The following is a 12,081-nucleotide window of genomic DNA, read 5'->3' on the forward strand; positions in this document are numbered from 1 at the left end:
AGCTCCAGATGCCTTTTCAGCCATCAGAATCCACAGCTCCTACCAATAGGGGGGCCAATTTCCTTTATTTTTATCTCCCCGAATAAATTATCTGTGACCTCCCCTTGTCAAAATACATAACCCACATCCTTCCCAAGCAGTTACTGCAGCCACACTCCTAAGTCAACATGGTAAAGGGAGCCTCTCCAGTTCAAGCTGGGAGATGGAGGGACAGCCTGGCTGGGCCAGAAGCCCCCTACCAGGCAGACCCCTGCTCTTCCTCCTGCAGGCACAGGAAACAGAGCTGTGGCCCTGGGACCACTTGTAGGTGACAGCAGCAGCTTAAGGGAAACAGACAAATGCTACCAATGCACCCCACTGCCTGCATCAGCTCAGGGACCAAGATTCTAGGTCCCGGCTATTGCAAGTAGGGCTCTGTTGCCCTAGGGCTATGGCCACCATAAGCCACCTCCTAATTGGTCTGCACCTTCTGCTCTAGTACTCAAAATGCAAAAGCCACCATGCCCTCACTGCACCTTCTAGCTTAAACATTTCATTTGCCTCCCCTTGCACTTAGGATAAACAAAAATCCTTAACCTGCCTCTAAGGCCTGGTGTGATGTGACCACTGCTGAAAAATCAGCCTCGCCTCCCACCCTTCTAACCCAGTGTTGCTCCAACAACACTGGCCTCCAGCCACTGGACCTTTGCACATGCTGCTTCCTCTCTCTGCTCTTCTTCCTTTTCACCCAGTAAATACCCACTATTCCTTCAAACCTCAGTAGTCACATCCTCACCTAAGGAAGCTTCTGATTGGTTACAGGCACTGACCGCTGTGTATGCCCCCATCTCCTCCTTAGCACTTAACGCTCACACTCTCATACTCACTTGAGGAATTATTGGATTAGTATGTCTTTCCACTAGACCATGAGCCCCATGAGATCGGGGGTCATTTCAGCTTCACTCTCAACTAGCCTTAGTGCCAGGTGCTTCACGGGTATCGGTCATAAAAGAGTCCTCATAAAAGAATGGAAAGTGGTAGGACAGGGGGGCATGAATAACAAGTTTGCACCTGCCTCCCAGTGTGCTTGGGTCTCTGTCTGGGCTCTGAACTGAGAATAAGTGGTTTTCTATTTCTCCCTCCTATAGATGGTTTATACTGGCAGCTGCACTTTGGGGACCTCTGGGCTCCCTCTGTCCCATGACATGTTTTGGTTTACACAGCTTCTAAAATGGGAGAAACTTCAACAGATACCTGGACTTTGGTCTTGCTCTAAGGAATGGGAGACCTAACAGCCCAGGGCATGCATTCCTGGATGGAAGGCACAGAATAGAGCAGAGGAATGGCTGTCTGCTCCCAACAGATAGGCTACTCCTCCTCCATCTGCTGTGGCCCCTTTTCTCCTTCTGGCTTCACCCATGTGACCTGGTCTGTGTCACCTGCCTGGCTTCTCTCCTCTAGGCATCTGGGTCTGTAACCCTTGATCCCCCTTCCAGTAAGGTGGAGGAGTGCTTCTTTCCCACATTCTCCCATGTCAGTGACTTCATTTCCTCCCTCCCTCCTGTGGTCTTGTGGTCAGGGGTGGCTCTTAGGTGTGGACCTGGCCACCCACAAACACTGAGTAGCCCTGGCACCAGCTTCTCCAGAGCGGGCCCTTTCTCCAGAGATCCCAGAAGGTTTCTAACAAGCACAAGCTCGTTAAAGTCCTACAATAGCCTTGTGATCACACCCATTTCCCAACCAAGAAAACTGAGGGAGAGAAGAACAGGGTGTGACCTGGTTCTCAGAAGCCAGGCCTTTGCTCCAGAGTCTGGGTTTGGTCATTCATTTCTTCAACAAAGTGTGTAATGAATGCCCAGGCTAATCTAGGGACTAGGAACATAGCAGTGAGCACAGCAGACAAGAATTCCCGCCCTTGTGGAAGTCACAATGTGGGTGGGGGTGGTGGATAGATGTTAAAAAATAAATAAAGACATTAGGGGATAGGTTAGAAGGAGAGAGCTGCTACCAAGGAAAGGGAAGCCGGGAAGAAACAGAAATGTGTCATCGTGATTGTGTGTAGTGGCCAAGATAAACTTTTGGAGAATGTGACAATGACCGAAGACGGAGGAGGGGAGGTGGGACCCACATGGACTTGTGGGTGGGGTTCCTGGGCAGGGCCCGATGGTGGGAGGTGCCTGGCATATTAGAAGACAGACAAGGACACTGTCCTCAGCCCTGTTGCCTTTGTTCCCCAAGTCTCATCCCTTCTGTCTGTTATCTGAGTCCTGGGAAGCCCTGTGGGAATCTGGGTTGTTCTAAGATCACAATACAGAGTCTGAGATCAGGGAGGAAAGCTCTTTGTTCTGCTGTTATTCCACCAAAGGGTGGTGGGCTCCCTGGCTTCAAACCCACAGAATCAATTTCTGGGGGCCCCCAACTAGTCCCTGCTGACCCCACTCTAAGGCTGTGAGAGACAGAACCAATGAAAGGGACAAACTGGTGGGAAAATTCATGAGGCTTTCTGGGAATCAATTTTGCATCAGGGGCTCTCAGGGTGACCTACAATTCATGTCCCCTTAAATGGGCAAGGGTGGTGCAAACCAGCGGAGGGTGAATAAACAGCAGGAGAAACGAGGTTACCAAGGAGGAGTCTCAGACGCGTGGGTAGGAGTGTGAAGGGGCAGCTCCACCCCTCTGCTGTGGGGACAGGTGGTGCTAGACCGGCAGTGTGAGCCCTTGCTCTCCACCCCGTGTCTTTCCTCGAGTCACTAACCAATCACTAGCACCTTGGACATCTCCAAGCATATATAGTTGGCCCTCTGTGCCTGCAGGTTCCTCATCTGCAGACTTACCAACCTCGGATAGAAAGTCTCAAAACTAAAGTTACATTGTTGTTGACATGTACTACATAGTTGCGTCTTTACTGAACATGTACAGACTTCCTTTTCTTGTCATTCCCCAAAGAATACAGCATAACGACTACTTACATAGCATTAACACTATGTTAGGTATTATATAAGTAATCTAGAGATGCTTTGAAGTATATGGAAGGATGTGTATAGGTTATACAAAAATATTGCACCATCTTCTATAAGGGATTTGCTCATCCTCAGATTGTAGTATACGCAGGGTTCATGGAACCAGGGACACTGAGGGAGGACTATACCCTCTTCACAAAAACATCCACTCATTCACATGTCCTCACGATCCAGTCCAAGTTCTCAGGTCGATACAGGAGGTCCTTCACATCCCCCCTACCCATCCCCTAGTCTTATCTCCTGACCTTCCTCCTGCTAGGCCAGCCAGGAAAAAAAAGTGGTACACTTTGAGATGGGCAAAAACATCAGTGGGTGTGCTTTCAATGGAATGCTGGGCAGTTCACCAGCACACCCTTCAGGGTGTCTGGTTCCACTGGAGTCTGTACCTTAACTTGAACTGAGCTGTTTTACAACTCTGTAAACTGCAGATAACTGAGAGTCCAGCAAATGATTCTTGTCCAGAGGAATTTTATCTGGAGGAGCCGCAATTTTATCTGGTCCCAGGTTCCCTATGAGAGAGGTCAGGTTTGCCTCTGTTGGCAAATTCCTGTCCGTGTTCTACATGATTGCCTCTACATGTCGACCGATTTTTAGATTTTCCTTTGAACTGGCTTTTACATCTCACAGTTCCCTCATTCATTAATGAGTTAAATAGCATCTTTGACATGCATCTACTTTCTGTTTGCACGAGAGCCAAGATTTTACTTTTGAAAAACGTGATCCTTTAATACGCCCCAAAGGTGCAGTCATGCTGAGTATCTCTGGGTTTTTCCAGCCAGTCTATCTTTTTGCCTTTTGCCCTTGCTACATCCCAAACTGTATTTTTTCCCCCACTCGCAATGCTCAGCTCAAATGTCTCCTTCTCTGCACAGAGCCAGCTGCCTGCAGAGCAGCTCCCCCACGCCTCTGCTCCAGCATGGGAGTCCCTGGATGTAAACTGTAATCTGCTTCCACCGTTACACCTTGGTCTCTGCCATAACACGGACTGTGTCCTATTCCTCCTGGACCTCCCTGTGCCTAGCACACTACCCGGCAAGGTGGCATGCTAAAATACCGGCCAAAAGTGTGGCTCTTCAGTGTTCATGGAGCTGAGAATTGGGCTCCTTATTCAGACTTAATATGGTCACCAACACCTGGGTCAGTCTAGGAGACATGCCTGTAGGATTTTAAAAACTGGGTTCTCTGTGTAGACCCCCTAACCTCCACTATTCCCCTCCTACTTAAACAAAGGTGGTTCTGGCAAGAAGAAAGTGTAAGCCAAGTTAGACTATGAACCTGGTACACACCCCAAGTTTTCCTGGTGACCCGCTGTGTGAACTGAAGTCACGCAGCAGGTTATAAGCCCTTCCAGAGGCTTCAGTGACAGATGCCAGCCAACTGCAGAGCATTTTTATGACAGTGGAAGTAAAGCACTGTGGACAGTGCCTAGAGAAACACCCCACGCCCTGGGCACTCGGTGTAATTTAGTGGGTGGTGGCTGCTTCTCCTCTACCGCCTCCCATCAAAGGCCCAGGATTGGTAGATGCTTTTGGCAGGAGAGAAGACAGCAGACCAAAGATCTCATCTGCCTTGGCAGAGTCTGGAGGTGCAAACACCTGGAGGCACTCCGCCCTGGACAAACAGGAACACAGAAGACCTTTGCATCACATCCCTCCCTCACTTCCAGCAAAGACGTCAGGGTGCTAGCGCCTCTGGAGCTGGACCATCCAGGTGCAGTGCCAGCTCTGCCATTCCCCGGCTGTCTGTCCTTGGGCAACTAACTTAAGCTCCCTGTGCCTCCATCTCCTCACCTACGGTAATAATTACATTCGTGGTATGATTACCTCATAGGGTTGCTGTGAGGATTAAATGACTTGACTGAGAAAAAGTGTTTAACACAGCGTCTGGCACAGAGTAAACATTCACTAAGTGTTTCACTCATTCAGTAGATGTTCATTGTCATTATGTTAACATAATTATCCCTTGGGACCTGCCTCTCCTTACCTGGGGAGAAGATTATGTCATTACCTCATTCTCTGCCATTCTGCTTTCTTTTCTGTCATCAGCTCCTTCTTGGTCTTTGTCAGGTCTCTTGGTTCTGTTTTTCTCACTCTGCTTAGACTTGGTGTTCTCAGGGCCCCTGGTGACCTTTGGCTCCAGCTCGTCTTCCTTGCCCTCGCTGTCGTGGTGGGGGTGTCTGCTTTCCCGCAGCCTGGCCTCCTCTTTCCTCTTGGACCTCCCAGGGGCATCCTGCTGCTGCTTTAGATACTTGTCCGATTTGCCTTTGGGCTCCTTTCGGTAGTAGCCATCTTCTCGACTTTTGTAGCCTGACGCAGAGTGGAGAGGATTGGGGGACCCGGATCTCGGGTGCTTTTCTCGGTGGCCCCTCACTCCTTCGAGTCGCTCCTCTAACTCAGCTTTGTCAAGTTGCCTAGGGTAGTGTTTGCGATCATGTGCCCACGTGTCTGTCTTGTCCCTCTTGTCCTCCCCGTTCTCCCTCCAGGGGGCCGGGTCTCTATCTTCCTCTCTCCTGGTGTAGGGAGAGTGCTCCCAGGAGTCCCGGCCATTGCCCCAGTCAACCCTCGAGGGGCCCAGAGAACTGTGGGAGGAGCTGCAGGAGGTGAAGCTTGGAGTGTGGCACCTCGGGGACAGTGACCGGCTCACGGGACTGCGAGACCGTGGCCTTTCGGGGCCATATCTGTGAAGAAGCAAAGGAGAGGAGTGGGTTTTAGAGTCTGCACCTCTGCAGCCCCGTGCCCAGGTATCCCCAGTCTCTCCATAGAAGCACCACCCATAACGCCATCACCCGGGCACTCTTCACCACTGCTGTGCAGCCGCACAGACTGCAGCCCAGGAGAAAGCTTTCCTCCTGCCTGGCGGCCAGGAGCAGGGGTTTTCCCCAAGCACAGTCCTGGCTGCTCTGCCCCTGTATTCACCCTGCTCCTGGAACTGCAATGAGTAATCGGGCTGGTGTGGCTCAGCCCTGTCTTTCTTCCTCTTGGAAGTGAGCTCAGCTCTCCTGGGGGTGTGCAAGTGGGGATGCGGGCAGGGTGGCCCTGCTCCAGCCTGGTGGGCAAGGCTGCCTAGCCCTCAGGTTCAATGAGCTGGCCTCTTGGCTACAATAGTGAAGCCACTCCCCGACCTCTGCCTCTATCAGTATGTGGGTAACCTCTTGGCCTCTGGTTTCCTTATTTCTCTTCTCAGTTTGTTCAGATCCTGGGCTAACTGCTGGAGGTGGGGGGAGTTGAGGAAGGGAAGGCGGGCTCAGAGAATCCAAAAACAAAGAACTAGGAAGGCATTTTGGGGTTGGAAGAGACCTTAGAGAACTGGCCTGATAGTTCTTAGATGAAGAAACTAAAACCCAGAAAAGGACCGCAAGGACCTGCCTCAAGTTCCAAGCAAGATCTCCAAATTCGCCCCACCCCCAGCCTCCCGCCACGGAACTGCAGGAGGCACAGGGTGGCTTTACACGCTTTTTTAAAGACAAATAATCATGGTTTAAAAAAACCCAAAGAAACAAAAATCCCAAACCTAAACAGCTACATACAAAAATAATATCTGCACCCCCCCATGCTGTGAAAGTTGTTTAGTTATTTAGCAGGTAAACTGAGTCACATACCCAATATTCTAAAAGGATGGGCAATTTTCATTTGGTTCCCAAACCCAGGAAAACCATGCAGCCCTCACTGACCAGGGGACACAGAGATACGGCCCCCCTAGGGCCAGGCAGCCCCCCTAGGACCTGGTGGCCTTAACCATCACAGGGCAACAGCCTGGGCTCAGCGCCTGGCGGTGATGTCAGAGCTCCACCTGTGGCAGGCCTGGGTAAGAATCCCAAGACAAGCAGGCCAGCGGCCCACTCCTGCTGTTCTCCACCTTGGCTCTCCACAGGGACTGTCTTTGGAGGGCAGTGACAGTGGCAAACTTGTAGCCAGTTTGGTGTGGTCACAGCTTCAGTTAAAAAACTGAATGCATTCAGTGTTCACAGCGACTGGCCAAGTAACTGCTTTTGGGGAGAGCATTTCCATTCCTGTTCCTACACCTACATTTAGCCATGAAACATCAGGAGCTGGGTCTAAATAGAACATGCACATACACACACACATGATTTCAGGCTGGTTTAGCAAAGTATAGACTTGCCCCTAAGAGCCAATTATCAATAGATCCTCTCCTACACTCCTTTCTAACAAAGAAGGAGCAGCTGAGAGGAAGCTTAGCATCTTCCATTTTCCTGAGTGAGGTTTAACCTGAGCAGCACATCTGACTGGACTGTTGTGTTTCAGCAGGCACATGGAAAGGTGGCAACCAGAAAGGCTGATGGACAGGGCGGGGGGCAAGGGCGGGGCACAGTGTGAATCAAAAACCCTCCAGAATGAGAGAGAGGAGAATGTTCCAACTGCCCAGCCTATGCCCTGAGATCTGGGGCGGGGGCCTCACCTGTCTGCTTCCCGGAACATGTCCCTCTCCCTCTGGGAATGAATGTCCTGGATGATGGCCGCCACGTTTTTCCCAGGTTTCTAGACAAAGTGAGAGAGGTCACCATCAGACCAGAGACAGCCTTGCAAATACTGGAGGGAAGTAGCTAGGGCTTGGGCTCATTGTCCAGTCTACCAATGGGGAAAACGTGCCTTTTTAGGGGAAGAAGAAAGTTTAACCCAGGGGATAAGGATTATGAGCATAAGGCTGAATGGTGGTGGGCTGAGTGTTCCAGGGGCAGGGTGTCCATTCAGCTGGGGAAGGAAGGAGCCTGGTGCTCACCATGCATGTGCTGGGGAAAAGCAGCATTTGTTCACACCTGCCTCCCACCTCTTCCTGAACAAAAGGAAATATCTGAGATGTAAAAGGAAGAAAGAGGGAAAGGGAAGAAGAGAGAGAGAGAGGAAGGAAGGAGGGCAGGCAGGCATTATAACTTGGAAAGAGACCTGAAGATCCTTGCATGTAGCCTCTACATTTTACACATGTGAAAACTGAGAGCTGGAGGGACTGAGGCAGAGTTCTGCTTTGCACAAGGCCAGGGTCACCAGTCACACTGTGTTCCATGTAGACGGTGACTCCTGGAGTTGTGCTGGGTTAAGGAACACACTCAAGGTCATAGAGATCCTTAGAGAATTCGGACTTGACAATAGGCATTTCAAATGCAAGATCCTTCCCATGACCCATGCAGCCCTTACTCCATCATGTTCCTCCACGGGGTTCATCTGGTACTCAGCGTTCATCTGCGGGGTGGGTGGGCAGCACAGGCTGTGAGCCATGGTTCACAGCGGAGGATGTCAGGCACCCAAAGGCCCCACCCATTCCAGAAATCACTATTTGGTGGCTGTGCCGGAACAGAACCAACCCCATTCCCCAAATCACAACCAAAGCCCTTTCCTGAACCCAGAATGGAAAATAATAACAAAACAATAAGAAATAAACAACGAAAAAAAATTAAATTCATGGGCACAAAATAAAGGCGAGAGCATCTTCCAAAAGTCTACACAGGATCCATCTATTCCATTAAAATGTACAGAGCAGGGTGAATTTTATGCTGTGTAATTACATCTCAATAAATCAAAAAAAAAAAAAAAACAACCTTGGTCTGCTATGTCAACTGTTGATGAAGAATTTTATTACGAAATTTAATCCATGGCTGTTTTTATCCTCCATTTTTTTCTATATAGTTTACAAAGAATTGTGACATCTCAGAACTACACAAATGTGAGGTATCATCACACATCTCCTTTTACAGATGGAAGAACCAAGGCCAGAGCCTTGCAGTGAGCCACGTGACCAGCGGGACTAGAACTCTCTGTGCCCTCTGAGAATTCTACCTGTGTCAGCGCCAAGACGGAGGGTTGGGCTAGGAAAACATAAGTCAGGGAGAGAATGAAGGAGCAGTTAGTTGCCTGTGGTTTCAGGGAGAGAGGTCAGGGCTGGAACATAGGGAAGGGACATAAAATGTGCAAGCCAGGGACGGATCTCTTGTCTGTGGGAAATGCAAAAGGAAAGAATGACAAAGAGAAAATGGGGATGCCTCCCCCTGAGGTTGAGGAGGAGGAGGTTAAGAAGCCAGAAGAGCTCTGCTCAAGAAGAGGCCCGGGAACTCAGCGCTGGCCAGGATACCTACCTGAAAAAAGGCCTCAGAGTTTCGGCAAATGGTTCCTTGCATCTGATCGCAACTATAAGGGTTGACTCTCTATGAGCATGTGAAAGTGTCACCTATAAGTCACCAGACCACCCAGGCTTGCACTGTCAGCTACCCCCTCATCGGCTTAACATGGACTACAAGCAGAGACCCACGGCCAACTGAGGAAAGAAACTGAGGCTGTGGGTCAGGGCCAAGGAAAAGGCTGCCTCCCAGGATGCCTCCTCCCACCCCACCCAAGACCACCTGTCTTTCCACCAGGTTTGTCTGTCACTACCCGGGGGTAGAATGAGGAGGTTCATCTGGAGGTCTTCTTGTTGCCTGCCCACCTGAGGACACAAAATGGGAGCTGCCTACTGCATCATCATGGGAAAGGCCAGCCTGGGATGGCTGGTCCCTGGAAGACCTGCGGCAGCACTGCCTCCCCACAGGCCGACCCCCGAGCAAACGTTGCTCGGGAAAGCTGGCAGGAGCCGTCAGGACCAGGGGCAGGGGCGAGTCACGGATCTGCTGTCACCAGGCCAGCCACATCCTGCATCCCTCAGCAATGGCTCACACTGCTGAGCTAGAAGCAGCAAAGACTAAAGAATGTGCCCCTCAAGCTGGGTTAAAGGGACCACGGCCACTTTTCAGAACATACGAATTCCCTGAGAGGGGTTGGCGGGGGACTTTCTGTAGCAAAAGGAGTCTCCAAGGCCCTCCATACATTTCTTCTGATCTTCTGCAACCTCAAATCTTCGTGACCATTCCTTCCAGCCCAGGTGCAGGAAAGCCTAGGGTGAGAGAAACTGTGCCCTTCATCTCTGGGGTGCCACCTGATGAGGGAGAGAGCCAGCCAACCAGGCACCACAGATGAAAACATCCTCTAGTGACCCATGCAGGCCCCTGGTGGTCAAAGAGATGCACCTGGAGGTCTTTGGCGGCTGGAAGAGCCTCTTCTTGGCTTAACTATTTCCCTGCCCTTATTTTCCCTACCACAGAGCATCCTCCTGAGGCCACTGTTGGCCCAGTGCCCTCTGAGGTTACTCCTCTTCAGGTCCCACATTCCGAGGGAGGGAAGGCATTGGGAGGGCATTGGTCTCTCCACAGTGGGCACCGGCACAGCCTCGCATGGAGCTGGTGCTCCCTGATAACTGTTCCAAGAGGAATAGTAGGAGAGATGCAGGGATGGGGCAGCAGAGAAAGAACAGGATGATCTGCAAAGGCTGTATGCCAGGGCTGCTGGCCACTGGCATCGTGACCCCCCCACCCTGAACACTAGTGGCCAGTTGCTCTATTTTAAGTCATAATTCCAAATTGTTGGCATTCTCTGGCCCACAGATCTGAGAAAGGGACAAAAGTGGCCAAAGACTTTCAAATAACAGAATCAACTTCTCACAGCCCTAAGGAAGTCCTCAACCTTCCTCTCCATGCCTGGCCTCATCCTCCTGTGGTTAAAGGTGCAAAGGGGGCAAGTAAAACAAAGCTGCCATCACCACAGAAATGTGTAAATGGGAGAGAACGGAGCAGGTCTACACGGATGTTCTGGGTACCTTTTTATTGCAGAACATTTCAAATACACACAAAAGTCGGGGGAATAGTATAGTGAACCCCCACGAATCCATTTCCATCATCAAGGATTATGACCACTCTTGTTTCACCCACACTCCCACTCTCATCCCCGCCCCCCAGAGAGTATTTTGAAGCAAATCCCAGACACAGTATCTTTTCCATCCCTTCTGTGATTACAGTGATGCAGCTCAACAACTCCCCAGGGGACTGTCCACAGTGCTCATGGTCACAGTGCTCAGTGGTCACAGTCATCTTGCTGCATTTAAGACAAGGGTGAGAGGCCAAGCCCCGTGTGGTCCTAGGTAAGTGCTGGCACACTCAGAGGGAGGCCCCAAGGCTTGAAAAGCTCCACCCAGGAAGAGCAGCCCCACAGCTCTGCCGCCAGCTGGTGGGGTCCTCTGGGGCCCAGCCTTGCTGTCTGTGAGAGACTCACTCACTTCATCTGTGAGGGTGAGATAATGAGGCCCATCTGGCACCCACCAGGAGCCTCAGGGCATGGTGGGCAACGCTGAGGAAAAACCACGAGTGCTGGACCAACATGAAAGGAGCTGCGAGAGGGTTTCCTGACCTCTGACCCCTCCGCTGCTGTTTCACATGCATCGAATGTCCTGGGAAGACACTGAGACCTTCCAGAGGAGCCCTGAGATTGTCAGAGCCTCACTGCCCTGGTGCCCGGGTTGTTTTCAGCAGCACTGCATTGTCCCCGCTCTGCATCTCGTCCCACCCGATTCCCCCCACCTGGAAGCCCCCTCTCTGTCTGGGCCCTTTGTCTCATTCTTCAAGGCCCTACTCGGGAATCTCTCCCTTCTTGACACAACCGAGTCACACTGCCTTTTGTCACTAAGCTTCTAGAAGCTTCTGTACTTATGCACTCATGCTTAAATCTTGTATAATTTTGCACAAGAACAGCTTGTCTCTCCAGGTAGGTAGCCCATGTTTCATATTTATTGTACCTCTCAGCACATAGTCTTACATGGAGGAGACCCTCAGTCACCGTGTACCGATTTCATCTTCCTGAGAGCAGCACAGACCATTCCCGAGATCTCTCTGAGGCTAAGGGGCTGGTGGACCCCCACCACAGAATATTTAGGGAGACGGCATTATGGCATGAGGAACACTCAAGACAGGAAATGAAAAGGGCCTTAAGATCTCTTCTTTCTCCCCCTCCACTTTGCCTGGTGAGCAAAAGCTAAGGTTAGAGGAGAAAGACCAGTCAAAATTTCCCCCACCTCTACAAGCCCCCGCGGACCCCACGTGGTAGCTCCTTTGGCCCAGACACACGGATGGATCCAGGGTTTGGCTGTCTACCTCCCCCGTAGCCATTTCCCTTTCTCCACCCGCCTCGGAGGGTACAGCAGGTGACACGGACCTCGCCAGTCACCACACAGCCACCCCCTGGCCACAGAGATTGTTTCAGGAAAGGACACG

General features: G+C 51.1%; 1 protein-coding gene across 1 annotated transcript in view; it reads right to left on the reverse strand.

Moving 5' to 3' along the window:
• RBM20 (RNA binding motif protein 20) overlaps positions 1–12,081 on the reverse strand; it is a 179,965-nt gene that overhangs the window by 19,604 nt on the left and 148,280 nt on the right. The window contains exons 8-9 of the mRNA XM_024555799.4: positions 7,416–7,495; positions 5,007–5,676 (exon numbers count right to left, since the gene is read on the reverse strand). Of these exons, the coding sequence (XP_024411567.4) occupies positions 5,007–5,676; positions 7,416–7,495 (750 nt within the window). The remainder of the gene's footprint in view (positions 1–5,006; positions 5,677–7,415; positions 7,496–12,081) is intronic.

The sequence above is a fragment of the Desmodus rotundus genome, chromosome 4 (assembly GCF_022682495.2).
Source record: "Desmodus rotundus isolate HL8 chromosome 4, HLdesRot8A.1, whole genome shotgun sequence".
Taxonomy (NCBI): domain Eukaryota; kingdom Metazoa; phylum Chordata; class Mammalia; order Chiroptera; family Phyllostomidae; genus Desmodus; species Desmodus rotundus.